The following is a 15274-nucleotide window of genomic DNA, read 5'->3' as shown; positions in this document are numbered from 1 at the left end:
GGCAAGAAGATGGCCGTCTGAAAACCAGGAAGAGTGCTCTCACCAGACACTGCTTCTTCTGGCACCTTGATCTTGGACTTCCCGGTCTCCAGAATATGAGAAATAAATGTTTATTGTTTAAGCCCCCAGTCCGCAGTAATTTGTTATACAGACCAAACTAAGGCACCTAGTACACTGATAAAACCACACGGCCTTATTAAAAGTACCCACAAAGCTATGAGTTTTGAGAAGATATTTTTCATATGGCTTAGTTTAAAATTAAATTTTTCCGAATTCCTTGGTGGTCCAGTGGTTAGGACTCAGAGCTTTCAACTGAGGTGGCCCGGGTTCAATCCCTGGTCAGGGAACTAAGATCCTGCAAGCCACGTGGCACAGCTGAAAAAAAAACCTTAAATTTTTTAACACAAAGTTTCTACCACGTGGTCAGTAATTCAACATATATTGAATGGCCACCAAAGCCATCTCAGCCTGGTGTCGGCGTCAGCTGCAGGCTGCTCCCAGCCTTCACCCCCAACCCCACTGCTTGCCTCCACGTGGCCCAGCTTTGTCCTTGGAGCCCCAGGTGCACGGACGCAGCCAGACTTCCCCACGTCCCAGGAGACGGGTGCTCGTTACCCACGTCGTGCGCCAGGGTTTGAACACAGGCATTGTCAGACCCGCTGCTCTCAGATATGGTGAGCGAGGCTGGGAGGCTCTGGCCCGTTGAGGAGGCGGCCACAGCCCGACATCCTGAAGCGGAGCTGACCGGGGACATTTTCGCACCAGCACAAATGAGTGATTTCTCGCAGCAAGATCAGGATCTTGGAAGAGTGAAGATTCCGACACCAGCTTGGCTGTGCCAGTGGTGGCAGGTTCCTCTGTCCTTCTTCTGTGCCTCGATTTTGCATCCATCAAATGGGGTCACAGACCCCCGTCAGCCTGCTGCAGGATTGAACAGGGATATGCACGTTCAGTCGAGCACGGTGCCTGGTGCATGGTGAGCACCCAAGAGGTCCGCTATGATGACCATTATCATCTCTTTTTGGAGACCATTGGGTCCATTGGCCTTATATTTTTGGGGTCCAAATATAAGAGATGAACAAGAAATTTATTGCGATGACCAAAACCATTGTTAAAGAGAGAAGTAAACAGGCCGTTTCCCCAGAGGCCCGAGGCAAGACCGTGTGAGGCAGGGTGAGCAGAAGTCAGCGTGGCCGGCAGGCGGGCCGTGAATGCGGCGTCACCGCCAGACTGACCTGGAATCATCACTCCTGCCCTTCTCGGCAAAGTGTCTGACTGAGGTGAAAAATTGAAATTAGTTCATTTAATTTTAACTTCATCCATATACAGCATGAGTAATGAATTAAGGCTCCAGACAGGTTGAAAATATAATCCAGCAGCAGCAAAAATGCAATTCAACCCAGAAAACCACCGGGTAATAACCTGACGGGGGAAAAAACCCACGTGGAAGAGTCGGTGGGGGAGGCATGTACATAACAGCAGCATCTAAGGAGAGGGAAGGAGCCCGGATACGTTCAGTGCCCTCTGTGCGTCGGCCGTGCGGGCCGCAGGGATCGCCTCTGCGCGTGGCGGCAGCATGCCTCCCCAGGACTGGGCCGATGGTCTGTTATTTCTACCCTCTGGCCTTCGCTCCCTCTGTCTCTGTCTCTGTCGCTCTCTGTCTCTGTCTCTCTGTCTCTGTCTCTGTCGCTCTCTGTCTCTGTCTTTCTGTCTCTGTCGCTCTCTGTCTCTGTCTCTCTGTCTCTGTCTCTCTGTCTCTGTCTCTGTCTCTCTGTCTCTGTCTCTGTCGCTCTCTGTCTCTGTCTGTCTCTCTGTCTCTCTATCTCTGTCTCTGTCGTTCTCTGTCTCTGTCGCTCTCTGTCTCTGTCGTTCTCTCTCTCTGTCTCTCTGTCTCTGTCTCTGTCGCTCTCTGTCTCTGTCTCCCTGTCTCTGTCTCTGTCGCTCTCTATCTCTGTCTGTCTCTCTGTCTCTGTCTCCCTGTCTCTGTCTCTGTCGCTCTCTGTCTCTGTCTGTCTCTCTGTCTCTGTCTCTCTCTCCCTGTCTCTGTCTCTGTCGCTCTCTGTCTCTGTCTGTCTCTCTGTCTCTGTCTCTCTATCTCTGTCTCTGTCGCTCTCTGTCTCTGTCGTTCTCTGTCTCTGTCTCTCTGTCTCTGTCTCTGTCGCTCTCTGTCTCTGTCTGTCTCTGTCTCTCTCTTCTGACAGCTCCATTCAATCCCCACCAGGTGCCAGAGTCAGGCCAGGACCTCCGTCTCCCTCTGGGGGTGGAGGGGGAGCTTCACGTCCCACGCTGGTCAAATCTAACTGCTCCGAGGAAGCAGTTTGAAGGAAACTCAAAAGATGCAGATTAAAAAAAAGAAAGCCAAATGTGATCATTTCTGTGTTTGGTTGGTGGCGGCGGGATGGGCAGAATGGAAAAGAGCAGAATTTTCTGGAAAAGAGAATCACCTTTAGTTTGAGCAAGCACTCCAACAGGCCCCCAGTTCTCCAAAAGAAAAAAGTCCCAGGCTATGGACTTCACGGAAAAAAGAGAATTCTTTTTTTTTTTTTAAAGAGAGGTCTCAGTTATGAAAAGAGAAACTGCTGTGTGCTTGTGTGTGTGCAATCTGTGGTGTATTTACACAGGATGTATTGACGAATACCCTGTGCCCAAGGAAAACGGCGGGAACGAGAAGGAAGCCCGTCCCCGCCATGAGGAGGGACAGTGAGACTCCCTGGGGTGGCGGCGCCGGTGGGTGTGGACTCCGCGTGCTTCCTGTCTTTTCCCTCCCCCGCCCTGTCCCCGGGGGACACCTGCTCACACAGCGCCCTGCACGTGGTTCTGGGCAGGAGTCAGCCGGGGGGCTGTCGGTGTCCGGTGCTGGGCAGTGTGGTGGGCACACGACCGGCCCCGAGGGGACTGGGGGCAGGTTCGCAGGTTCAGGGTGTGGGTGGGAGCAGCCAGGAGGGAGGAGGCTGGGGGGTCTCAGGGATCCGCAGAAACATCTGAGGACGGCGGGCACTGGGCACGGAGACTCGTCCTCTGCACCGGGCGGCTTGACTCTGCCCGAATCCCCTGTGTGCGCCCTCAGGACACCATGCCCTTCGCAACCTCACCTGGCCATCAGGTGCAGCGGAAGTGAGGTCCCGCTGGACGAGGGCCACGCAGTGCAGAGCCCAGCTAGCTGGTGGAGCCCCCAGACCAGGGGAGGTGCCCCCTGCCTCTCCGCTGGCCGAGATGCACGAAAGCCCACCTGTGAGCAGGTGTCCCCAGGACGGGAGACGTGGAGTAAGGCATGCACCCTGTAAGGGCCGAGCCGGGTGGTTTGGGACCTGCAGCTGGACTTCCTGCGAACTTGTCTCGCCTCCCAACAGAACGAAAGCCTGCAGCTCCAGTGCAGAAGCCGCCGGCCTCGCATAGCGACGCAGCCCTTGAAGGATGCCTCAGCTGATGGATGGGCGGCGGGTGGGCACCACCCTGGGCCTCCAAGAGTGGAATGCATGGCGCTGGTTAATAATTGTTGCAAACTGATCATTATTGAAATTGCTGTGTCAAAATGTTGACGTGATAATACTCTGGACATATTAAGTTAAATAAAATACATTATAGACACTGACCTCACCTGTTTCCTTTTACTTTTTTTTTTTAACATCTTTATTGGAGTATACTTGCTTTACAGTGGTGTGTTAGTTTCTGCTGTATAACAAAGTGAATCAGCTATAGATATACATATATCCCCATATCTCTTCCCTCTTATGTCTCCCTCCCACCCTCCCTATCCCACCCCTCTAGGTGGTCACAAAGCACCGAGCTGATCTCCCTGTGCTTTTACTTTTTCAACGAGACTGCTGGAAAGCATGCCTCACACGTGGCTGGCATCACACTGAGGGCAGTGCAGCTGTGACCTGCATCTCCTCAGTGCTGGCCCCGTTTGGGCTGGGCCCAGAGCAGGTGCCCTGTGAAGACTTCTCGGTGATGGACGAAAGCCCCATTTCAAATGTAGCAGGAAGGAAATCTGGTGCTCGCCTCCCTGCCCCCACCGATGGCCAGCAGGTGTGAGCACTCCCGGCCTCCCTGCAGGCCTTCAAGGCCTCTGAGAGGAAGAGGTGGGCCACCGGGGCAGCCCCCGCTGTCCCTCCCGTTGGAAAAACGTCATCTTCCCCCAGGGCTGACCAGCTCCTCCTGACGCCCCGGGGTGGCCATGTAGCCAGGCCCAGCCGGGGGACACGGCTTTCCTCTGGCTTGAAAGCGCAGACGTGATTCAGGAGAGGGCAGCGCTGGCCACCTTCGCTTGAACTAGAACCGCAGACCAGGGAGCTGTGAGCCAGAGCCACCAGGAAAGCCCTCCCCACGAAGACCCTCCCCACGAAGACCCTCCCCACGAAGAGAGCCCGCTGAGGGGAAAACCACCAGGCAGCACGGGGCAGGAGCAGGGGAGTGTGGTGGGCCCTGGGGAAGGAGGGAGGTGGTCGTGCTGCCCAGTTTGAGCCAGTGCGCCAGGCCGAGGGACGCCACCCGCGCAGTGACAGGGCCCCTGGGACCCTCCGTGCCCCTTAAACCAGGGTGACCGGGTTTCACTCATTTGCACCCAAAAGGGTCCCACTAATACGGCCACCCTGAGAAGCTGGAGTAGAGGTGCGGGGGGCAGATAACATCACTAGCACTTTTTTCCTGAGAGCAAATGTTTCAAAGGCCTCAGGGGAGACTAGCGGCCTGTATCCAGCGGCTGATCCGGTGGGGGTCAGCTCACCCCACGGGCAGCTCCGAGGTCCTGCCTGCTCAGAACGCCCGCGCGCAGGGGCGCCCGCAGCTGCCCGTCTCCACCGAACCCGCAGCTGGACCGCTCATCTGCTTCTGGTGGACACCTCTCGGGGCAGGAAACACGAGCTCCCTGGGCACTCTCTGGGACGGGGGTGGGTGGGGAATGCTTGCAGGGCTGAGAATAACATAAATTAGGGAGGGGAGAACCTATTAGTTAATGTATCGGTGAACTTACATATGGCTGCTGAAGAAAAATTAGGCATAATTTAAAAGCACTTTTGCTTGTCGAAATATTCCCTATATACCACCCTCTAACATTCATGGACACACACATACACCACAGATTTGACTGCGGGACCCTGGAGTGAAGGGGGCTTTTGGCTACTTAGGGGCTGCACACACCTGGGGAGCCCGTAACCTCCCGGCATCTCCGTGTCCTGGCTGGTGACACAGAGGTGGTGTCAGCCTCGCAGGCAAGCCCCACCGTGACTGAGGAGATGCAGCACGGCGACACTCTGACCGCTGGCCCTGACGTTTCCCCCAAATCGAGCTGTCCATCGTTAGAGCCAGTGGGAGCTGGGGCCCCTGCCAAAGGACACTTGGGAGAACCCGGGTGCCAACAGACCGAGTTTCACCTGAGAACACCTCTCCTCGGCCCGCAGTGAGCCGGGGGCAACTGGGGCCCGTCCCCAGGGAGGCCCCCCGGAGGCGGCCCTCCGCCTCTTGGCAGCAGTGGGGGGGGGGGGGGGCTGGGCCTCGCTCAGGGTCCCCGCTGCCACCCGGGCAGATCTCACCACTTGGGAGAAGTTTACATGGCAGAGCCGAGCCGGGGTGCCTGGGCCTTCGTGACAGCTGCCTCCCAGTCTCTCCCCGCTGGACAGAGATGCAGCCTCCTCTCGCTGTTCTGATGCGTTTCCAGCGGGGCCTAAGTCCACACGTGCGCTGGGCACTGAAGTGGGTGCATTGGATGGTGAGCGGACCAGTGGGGTCGTGCTGCAGGGCAATTTCAGGAGGACGGAAGGGACCACGCCGTAGCACCTACTGATGCAGAATCTCGGGAACAGGGTCCAGTGCTCCCCGCCTTCTGGAAGTGGTGACTCAGTCCACTTCGTGTCCCAAGGACCGCGGCTGGGGGCTGCCAGGAAGAAGCAGGAAGGTAGCAGCCCACGAGGGGTCACCACGCCATCCTCGTTAAGCGCCAGCTGCGTGCCTGGACCTTGACACAAGTGAGCTCTTTCGATCCCACAGCATCCCTGCAAGACCAGCACCATGGCTCGCACCACCAGGAAGCTGGTGCTTTACAAGGGGAACGGTTCCCCGGTGAACTTGGGGTGATGAGTTCATTCCGGTGGGAGAATGGGGTCCAGGTCCCCTCTTAGCACCTGGGACCCCGCAGATGCCATCAGCGTTATTCACGCCTGCCGTGGGCGCAGAAAAGCCCTGAGGCCGGTAGGCTTGGCCCGTCCAGACCAGCTCCCAGAGGCACTTCGCCCTCCCTCCGGTCCCATCACTTGTTACAGAGCTCTCGGGGCCTGCCCGCTGGACCGCCCCCCATCCCCCAGAGGGGCACCTCGCACCCAGGCTCCCTTCAGCGCGCTGTGTCCCTAGACAACGTGAATCCCCTACCAGCTGGTCGCCTGACTTGCGACTGCCCTCAGCGCCAGCCCTGGGTCTTCGTGGGCTGCCTGCTCTCGGGATGCACGCACCTGGGGCTGCCCGCTCCAGGGTCAGAGCGAAGCTGCACGCAGCCCCAGAGGAGGCGATTACCTTTTGTCCCAATGCACAAAAGACTGGACGTGCCTGAGAACTTGCTCCAAAACACACACGGTCCGGGACGCTCCACGAGGTTTACACCCACCCAAAGGACACGGCACAGTCAAGTCTTGATCCCTGGATTCCTTCTGAGACCTTTGGGAAGGGGGGGGGGGAGACGCGGGGAAGCGGCAGGGGCTGCTGTCCCAGGTCACCAGCCAGGTGACCGCGGACAGGAGACGCCCTCCCGGGGCCTCATCCGTAACTCGGGGGCTGCGACCCCTTCCTTCCACTGAGCACACCAGCAGAAGAGTTTTAGGTCCTGCCCTTGGGGAGAAAGCCCGCTGTGAGCCAGGCTCTGGGGACACAGGAGGGCACCAGAAGTGGCCCGTCCATGAGGGGGTCTCCGCAAGCCTCCACACACAGACCGAGAGCTGCTGCCCGCCCCATGACACAGCCGCGTCTTCCACCTGCAGGTGCATGGTGCTGCGCGGAGCAGGACGTTTGGCCAACATAGGTACAGAGAAAAGGACACAGAACAGGTAAGGACATCATTCTCTCCAAGGGCGGGAAGGGGGGGCCTGGAAGGACACGGGCAGCCCGGACTCACTGCAGGGCCAGCCACCGAACCAGCAGGACCGAGGGGGCGCCCAGCGTGAGGCTGGGAGAGAGAAGCCTGGGACCCTCCTCGGGGTGGGGGAGGGGTGCAGGGGGGCAAAGACGCACCTCGGGTCAGGCAGCTGGGCGCCAGGGAGTCCCGCAGAGAAAGGAAAGGTCCTGACCGTCGATCAGAACTAACCCGAAAGAACCCAGGTCCCACGCGGCTCAATCTTGGTTTAAAGTAACATTCGAGCAGCAAAGTCCAGCTGCTGGAAAAATGAAAGTTTTAAGCATGCTTAAGTTCTGTGTTTCTGTCTTTCTCTGCCTCCCCTCCTCCTCCCCCTCCAGCCAAAACACCTCCACCCACCCCCAGGCGGAAATACAAGCAAAATTCTCAGCAGCACTCCTTAAAATTCTTCTTTGACGTTGCTGCCACTCCCCAAGTTTCCACACTCGTGGCCGCTGCTAAAAATCTTTCTTTTCCCTTCTGCTCTCAGGACTCTCATGGGGTCGGGGCGGCCACGTTGTTTCCTGACGGGCCCCCCTGCACCCCTCGCCCCTCCTGGTCCTGTGCTTTCCACGAGGAGGGGCAGTTCCAGGATTGGAGGGTCTGGAACTGACACAATCGGGGGGGCTCTTCTTCAGAAAAAGAATGCAAAATATGGGCATGGAAGGAAGTACAAAAGAGAAAAATTGTTTGGAATAAGAAGAAATCAGAGCAAATTATAATTATTCAGAAGCTGACAAAAGCAATAAGCATAACAAAAAAGAGAAAACAGAACCCTTTTGCTAATTAAGTCCGTGATGGTGACTAGCATTTTGAAATATCTCCTACGGAGAGAGGAAGGAGGGAATCAAGCCTTTCTTCTAACACATTGTTTGAGTTGTTTCCTTGCTCTCCATCATTTAGAAAGCTTCCTTCCACTTCACGACGTCCTGCAAATATGGGTTGCAGTTGAAGGTGGGTGAGCTCCGATTCTGGGCGGCCGGCCCGGGCCAGCTGGCATCGGGGGTCCCTCAGCTCTGCAGGGCTTGAGACTCCGCAGCGTGTTCTGACCTCTGGGGGCATCAGAATGGCCTGGAGGGCTTTTCTGCGTCCAGACGGCCAAGCCCTGACCCCACCTGGTGAGGCAGTCTCTCTAGGACTTGAGCATCCACAGTTGAGACCACGAACTTGGGGCCGAGGGCACACCAGCATGGAGGAGGTATTTCCACCAGGTTCAACGTGTGAGCTCGGGAGAAAATCACTGCCATCCTTTGTGGTCACCAGGCCGGGCTGCAGCTGCACTCCCTCCGTTACACCATCCGTGCAGGGGTTCATAGACGCCCAGCAGTCTCCTCTGGGAGCTTGGGGGCCGGCGGGCCCTTTGACCAGAAGAGGCTGAGGGACTGTTCTAAAAACGAGTTTGGGCATCAGTGCGCCTTTATTTAGAATAGGTCATAAACATCAATTCAGGTGACAAGGTTTCTAAATATGCTTTTCTTCACACTTTACCTAGTGTATTCATTTCCCAGGGCTGCTGAAACGATTTCCCACGGGCTGGGGGCTTCAAGCAGTAGAAACATGTTCTCCCGTGTCTGGAGGCTGAGACCAGGCGTCAGCAGGGACTGACGCTTGGCCCTCCGAAGGCGCCCCAGAGAAGCCGGGAGAAGATGGCGTTTGCTTATTTCCTCTAATATTGAAAACTCGAGTCAAACACCCCCCCCCCCACATGTCTCTGTGGAGCGCGGGAAGGGAGACGGGCCGACCGGCGACGGGACTTGTCCAGTCTGAGGATGGCAGGAGAGATGAGGCAGCCTGCGCTGGGCCCGGAGCTGCTGGACTAAACTGAAGACCGTGCAGAGCACGACCTGAGAGCGAGGGGGCGGGACACCACCTGGCTGCCCACCACCCCCCCCCCGCAGCTCCCTGAGCATCTGAGCTCCCACTTCGGGCAAAAGAAAACCTGAGGGTCATTCTGATTGAAGGCGCAGTTTCAGTACTGTCACCCAAGGGAAGCAGAGTCACAGATTTGTTCCTTACAGATCCCAGATCCCGGGCGGGGTGGGGGAAGGGCAATGGGCTAGGGAGCAGCCCCTAGGCCAGGTCCCCAGCCAGCAGGGGAGACAGCAGGGTGGCAAGGACCTCTCACCTGTGCGGTGATCGGGGTGGAGGGCACCCAGTTTTGAGGGCTCAGCTCTAAGCCGTCATTTTGAAGGGCTTCCCGGGAACTGGGGGCAGGACTCCTAAGCTCGGGCCCTGAGTACCCCAACTCGGTGTGAGCAGGGTGGTCACGCTGTGAAGTGCCTCGGCAGGAACTCAGAGGGCTGGTTCCTCATCACACAGCCCGACGAGGCGCCTCTTCAGCAGGGCCGTGGCTCCCTGGGGAAGCAGTGGCTCAGGGGGCCCTGGACGCAGGGAGGTGCCCAGAGGACACGTGCCTGGGGCTCTGGGGATCCTGGAAGCAGAGAGTGTGGAACTGAGGGTGGCATCGGCCAGGCCGTGTGTGTGCCTGACTTGGAGGGAGGCCAGGATGCTGCTGGGCCCCCAGAGACACGGGCCAGCCGGGCGGATAGAGCAAGTCACTGCCGGGGGAAGGTGTCTGGGGACCGTCAAGGGGTCTTCCCTCCCACCCTCAGTGTCACCCTACCCTCCTCCGCCTCCCCCGGGTCCCCGAGTCACAGGCCTTGGACCGGCCCCGCCCAGCAGGCCTGCGGAGGCTGGGACTCTGCACCTGCTATACAGCATCTCGTGCTGACAGGTGACAGGCACCTGCGTTCCTGAGGAATGAGAGCTCTCCGGAAATAGAGAGCGTTTGGAGCAGGTAAACCTGTTTTCTCAGGCAGGCTTGGTGCCTGCATGTCAGGAGTCGGGCAGGGTCCCCCTCAGCCTGACCCACGTACAGCAGGACAGGCCACCACAGACGTTCCGGGGGAGGCTCTAGGGTCTAGAGCAGCGCTCCGTCCCCAACCTTTTTGGCACCAGGGACCGGCTTCGTGGAAGACAGTTTTTCTACGGACCGGACCGGGGCGGGGGCGGGGGATGGGGACGGTACAGGCGGTAAGGAGAGCGATGGGGAGTGATGGGGAGAGATGGGGAAGCAGATGAAGCTTCGCTCGCTCGCTCGCCCGCCGCTCCCCTCCCGCCGTGAGGCCCGGGTCCTAACAGGTCTGGACCGGCACTGGCCCGTGGCCCGGGGGGGTGGGCACCCCTGGTCTAGAGCACCTGCGGCCACGAAAACCTTGCCCGAGAGTGAGAGATCCCTCCACGGAGAAGACGGTGGGGACGCGCCGGGGACGTGAGACGTGGGATGACCGTGCCTTCCCTCAAGCCCCTTCCCACCATCACACTTCCCGCGGCCCAAACAGCCCGCGCCCTCCTCCCCCCTCCCCTCCCCCCCTCCCCTCCTTCCCTCTCTCACCCCATTAGGCCCGCAGCCCTGCATTGCACGTCACCTTTTCACCTGTTAAATGATAGGAGTGAAAACCTGATAGAACTTTTGTGAATATAAATCAGAAAATGCGAGAAAACTGCTTCCCCCAGTGCGGCCAGGCAGTAAGCACTCAATAAAATGTCTCATACTTTAGAAGAGAGGGAGTTCACCTCGTCGGATCTGAAGGAATTTCCCAGGGTGAGAGTGCTATTTAAAAACAAATATTTTTTTTCTTTTCAAGTTCCAGCATTGAGAATGGTTCCCAGTGCATTTTAGGTGAAAAACAAACAGAAAGGCTAACCTTTTGTGCTGTGGTGTTTGGTTACAGAACAGGGGTGGGTAAAGGCCAAGAGAAACCTGGTCTCAGAAGAGGGACCATTCTGGACATGTGCACCTGGCTGTCAGCAGCTGACATCCCCAATGGAACAAAGGGATCGTGTTCCCACCGGCCCCGAAGCCCAGAGGGCAGGCAAGGAGCCCACATTCATCCCCAACGGCCCTGCTCCCAGCCCGGTTCAGCTGACACCCGTGCCCGCTGGACACGCTGGGGGACGCGCCCGTCTCGGGGTGGTGTGTGCAGAGCTATTATCCAAGACCCAGCCCTGCAGGGTCAGGAACAGGACGCTTGGCTTCAGAACCTGCACGTTTGCATTGAAGGGTGGGACCTGCCGGGGCTGTGACTCAGGAAGGTCAGGGCTGAGGCAGTGAGAACTCCGTGACCCACTGCCTCTCCCCGAAGAGTCATCGGGCTTGAAAGGAGGCCGGTGGCCTGATGCTGAGGCGGGAGGGGGCTGAGCTTTCGGGAAGGAGTAAAACCACCACGCCTCGCTCAGCCAAAAACTCACAAAGAGGGTAAATCAGCGCCCAAGTCCACTGGCCTTCCTCGGCGCAGGGAAACTCGGTGCATGCCTCCAGCGAGGTATGGGGACAGCCGCGCCTTGGAATGTTCCGTGGGGCGTTGCCCAGCGCCCTGCGGCTGGTGTGTTGACAAGCCTCTGCTGAGAACAGAGGTTCGCTCTGCAGGCCTGTGACTTACACTCAGGGTCAGCAGGACTCTCCAAACAAGGCAGACTTTCATTCTGTTTAATGTGACCCACACGGGGCCCTGTTAGACTCTTTCTTGCTCCCTTAACTCTTGTCACAGCCGACGACGGGACACAGTCTAGAGTGGAGACGCCCCATCGCAGCCATCCATCGCTTTAGGTTCATCTCTGGAGGATCTCACTCGTAGGATCACTTGCTGGATCGCTGTCCTAGGGCCACCGTACCAGGGAAGCACGAACCGGGCGACTTAAAGCACCGCAAGTTTATTCTCTCACAGTCTGGAGGCCAGAGGTCTGTGGTCCAGGGGTCGGCAGGGCCGTGCCCTCTGGGAGGGTCCGGGGGAGGGTGTCCCCGCCTCTCTCCCGCCTCCCGGCGTTGCCGGTGGCAATCGTGGCATTGCTCACGTGCAGCTGCCTCACTCCTCTGTCGTTGGCACCTCATGGCGCTTTCCTGGGGCTCTGTCCCCACGTGGCAGCGCCCCCTCCTCATAAGGACGCGCGTCACTGTGGATCAGGGCCCACCCTAACGGCCTCATCTTAATTTACGTCTACAAAGACCCTATTTCCAAATAAGGTCACTTCACAGGCACAGGCTTAGAACTTAAGCCTATCTTTGGGGGCGGGGGTGGGAGGGCACAATTCACCCCTTAGCAATTCCCAACTTCAAGTCTGAGGTATTTTTTAAAAACAGACAGACCTGATAGCCTAGGTATCATGCTTTTCCTCCTTCGCGCCTGTGTCCCCTTGAACTCACGGGCTTGTGCTCTGTTCACTGTTGCACACCCGCTAAACTCAAGTCCCTGGAGGGCGCGGAACCCCCCCCCCCAGGAAAGTGCCCACTGATGCACCTGATGCCGTTGTCCCTCCAAAGTCCCCCCCACCCTGTGCTCAGAGGGCTCTCCTCCTTCTGCTGTGCATGTGTGAATCTGTCATTGAACCACCCACCGGAGGGGCCGCCCTGGTGTCCAAAGTCCCCAGTTCTGTGTCTTCCTCCTGCTTGTTTTCTAAAGGACAGTGTTTGAAGCTCTCAGAGCCACTGGTGACGGGAGGCTCTGGTCCCCACAAGCCCTGGGGGAAGTGGGGAGAAAGAGGGATGCTGACGGAGCAGAGGGGGCGGGTGCAGGGCGAGGGGCTGCGTGGGGACAGACCCCTGGGGGGACACGAGCTGCGGCTTGGAGGAACAAAGAGCACGAGGGGTAAACGTTCGCTTCGCTTTGTGCGCTAGAGAGACCCTCCCCGTCGCTCACCCATTCACAGGGGGGCAGCTCCCCGCTGCCGCCAGCCGCAGAATTAATGGGACCGATGCCAAGCGCGTGATGAGACACCAATAAATATTCATGCTTTCCATTACCGGCAGTTTTCATTTGCATGTTACTCTTTAGAAATGATAGCAAAAACACTCACAGTGTAAAAAAAAAAAAAAGATTGCTTTGGTTGACAATAAAGGGGTTTGTCTCTTGGTGGGAGATGAAATATTCACATTAATTTCAAGGATTTTCCTGTGAGTGTGTTGAGGTCTTAGCCTGCTGGATGCAGGACTGTATGCAGTGCCCTTTCATATAAAGTCTGTGTCCAAAACAACATTGGTATTTTTTTCTTAAAAGCAAGATATACGAGAGAAACTAATTCACAAAGACATTCAGAGACAAAAATACTACTAATAATACAAGCTGTCAATAAAAAGAGTAGAGAATTAAAGACACATTTTCCCAAGTTAATGTTAAAACAAGCAAGGGGATCCATCGACTAGATGTACTTTGAGTGGCTTAGTCCTTTTCTAGAGCAATAGAACGTAGAGGTCAAGGAGGAAATTGGAAGAAAACTCCATAATCTCATGGAAGAATTATAAAAAGATGTCCCAGAGGGAGGGCTGAATATATTCTTCTATTCAAAACAGTGATCAAGAGAAAGACAAATAAATCAGCAGAGGAAGCTGAGCAAATACACATTTTTCTAAAGTGGACACATTTCGAGGGCAGCACACACCCGGTAACCCTGTCTGTCACTCTGTTCTCTGCAGACGTCCCGCTCAGGGGTGTCCAACCTGAGGCTGGGCAGGATGACCCTCTAGGCAGTGAAAAGAAGACACAGTTACATTTCCAAATCCCCTCCTTTACGACTTCTATCTGGGAGTGTGATCTCTAACACACGTGATTTGTTAGTACAACAGTATGCCCCATAATTCATAGATAAATTGGGAGCTGCCTGCTCAAAGGTTTCTGTTGATGGGGTGTGTGCTTGGACACTCCCCACAAGACTGGACATCGACAGGACATGGAGACGAGGAGACAGTGGGAGGCAAGGTCGTTACGGACCCAGAGGTGTCGGCGCAGGAGGCCCTGCCTAAATCAAGAAAAGGCACCGCTGACCTGACGGTGGGTGTCCACATGCGACCTGAGAAACAGGCTTTACTGTTCAGGAATTTTCATGGTGGAGAAAAGAACTTTAAAAAAAAAATCTCTAAAAGATTTTTTTTTAAACTAAAGTGCATAGGCTTTGAGCTTGAAAGATTTCACGGCTGGTTTTTAGTAACTGAAATAAGTTTTAAAGCTTATTTGTCGATGTAAGACTTTATTTGCATTTAGCATAGACTGTGATTTTATCTACTTCTGACACCAGGTTTCGACAGTGTATAATTTTCAATATACCCTCCCTTCCAAGACACATGTTGACAGAATTTGGGGAGTGAGACATTAGTGCTTCAGATCATTTGTCTGAAAGGTAAAAAAGGTGATTTCATTCATTTGTGTTTGTTTTTTCAAGAATAGTTTTCTCCAAGGAGCTCGAACCCTGTTACGAGTCTTGGTTTCATGAGGAAGGCAATGGATTTGTTGTCTTTTGTTTCGTATTTGGTGTCATTTCTGTGTTTCCTCAGCCTTGGCCAACAGGTGGGGACCGGAGCAGCAGGGCCACGGGAAGAGTGACAGCACTGCCACCTCAGGTTCAGTCCACAACGGAACCAGACGGAACCCACAGTCCGAACCCCTCTGCTTCCTGGGGGCTGGAGGGCGTCACTCACAGGTGCTTTCAAAGGAGTTTTCCTGCGTATTACTTGGGGTTCCTTTCTCCAGACCCCAGGACACCCCGAGTCATGATGGGAGAGGGGGCAGGACCCCGAGCAGCATTTATGAGTCACGTTCCTCTATGAAATTTGATCTCAGATAAATGGTCTGAAGAACTAATGCCTCACCCGTCAACTTCTGCCGATGTGTATCTTAGAACAGAAAATGTATTACATGCTGTCAAAAAGCCAGTGTCAGAAGTAGATAAAAATCAAAGCCTGTGTTAAATGCAAGTAAAGTTTAAATCTACAATGACTTCTGAACACCAACTTGTGTCCAGCAAGTGTCCTGTGACACCCTCCCGCCTTGGGACGAATTCCTTCTGGAAGCACTGTGGTCCTCATGCAAAGACCCCCAGGGGAGGGCCCGGGGGTCTGTGAGTGTCCAAGTTCCCAGGGCATGTTCAGTGTTGGTGTCCTCTCTGCTCAGCACCGGGCCTTGAACTTCCTAATGTCACTGACATCTCATCAAAACTCTCCTGAAAAGTGGGGCGAGGATGCAGCAGGGAACTTGTATTTCCCCAAGGCTCCAGGTGACACGGGACAGAGGCGGCAGCGGTCCCCGCAACCCCCCGCCGACCCCGGCATTGGTCCTGCGATGGGTCAGCAGCCTCAGGCTTTAGCCGTGACCTTGTCCCTGCTGGAATCCACTGTGGCCGGGACAGGAG

General features: G+C 56.1%; 1 protein-coding gene and 1 non-coding gene across 2 annotated transcripts in view; one reads left to right on the top strand and one right to left on the bottom strand.

Moving 5' to 3' along the window:
* The first annotated feature begins 274 nt into the window (after positions 1-274).
* Positions 275-347, top strand: TRNAK-UUU (transfer RNA lysine (anticodon UUU)). The gene has a single exon. It is a non-coding gene; the product is annotated as a tRNA-Lys (tRNA).
* A 3422-nt stretch (positions 348-3769) lies between these two features.
* LOC103001426 (uncharacterized) overlaps positions 3770-15274 on the bottom strand; it is a 34447-nt gene continuing 22942 nt past the window's right edge. The window contains exons 5-9 of the mRNA XM_057528172.1: positions 6505-6548; positions 5532-5990; positions 5140-5322; positions 4727-4912; positions 3770-4272 (exon numbers count right to left, since the gene is read on the bottom strand). Coding sequence (XP_057384155.1) covers positions 4129-4272; positions 4727-4912; positions 5140-5322; positions 5532-5990; positions 6505-6548 — 1016 coding nt within the window. The 3' untranslated portion in view covers positions 3770-4128. The remainder of the gene's footprint in view (positions 4273-4726; positions 4913-5139; positions 5323-5531; positions 5991-6504; positions 6549-15274) is intronic.

The sequence above is a fragment of the Balaenoptera acutorostrata genome, chromosome 14 (assembly GCF_949987535.1).
Source record: "Balaenoptera acutorostrata chromosome 14, mBalAcu1.1, whole genome shotgun sequence".
NCBI classification, from domain to species: Eukaryota; Metazoa; Chordata; class Mammalia; order Artiodactyla; family Balaenopteridae; genus Balaenoptera; species Balaenoptera acutorostrata.
The sequence above is the reverse complement of the archived record's forward strand: the minus strand, read 5'-3'. Positions and strand labels throughout refer to the sequence as shown.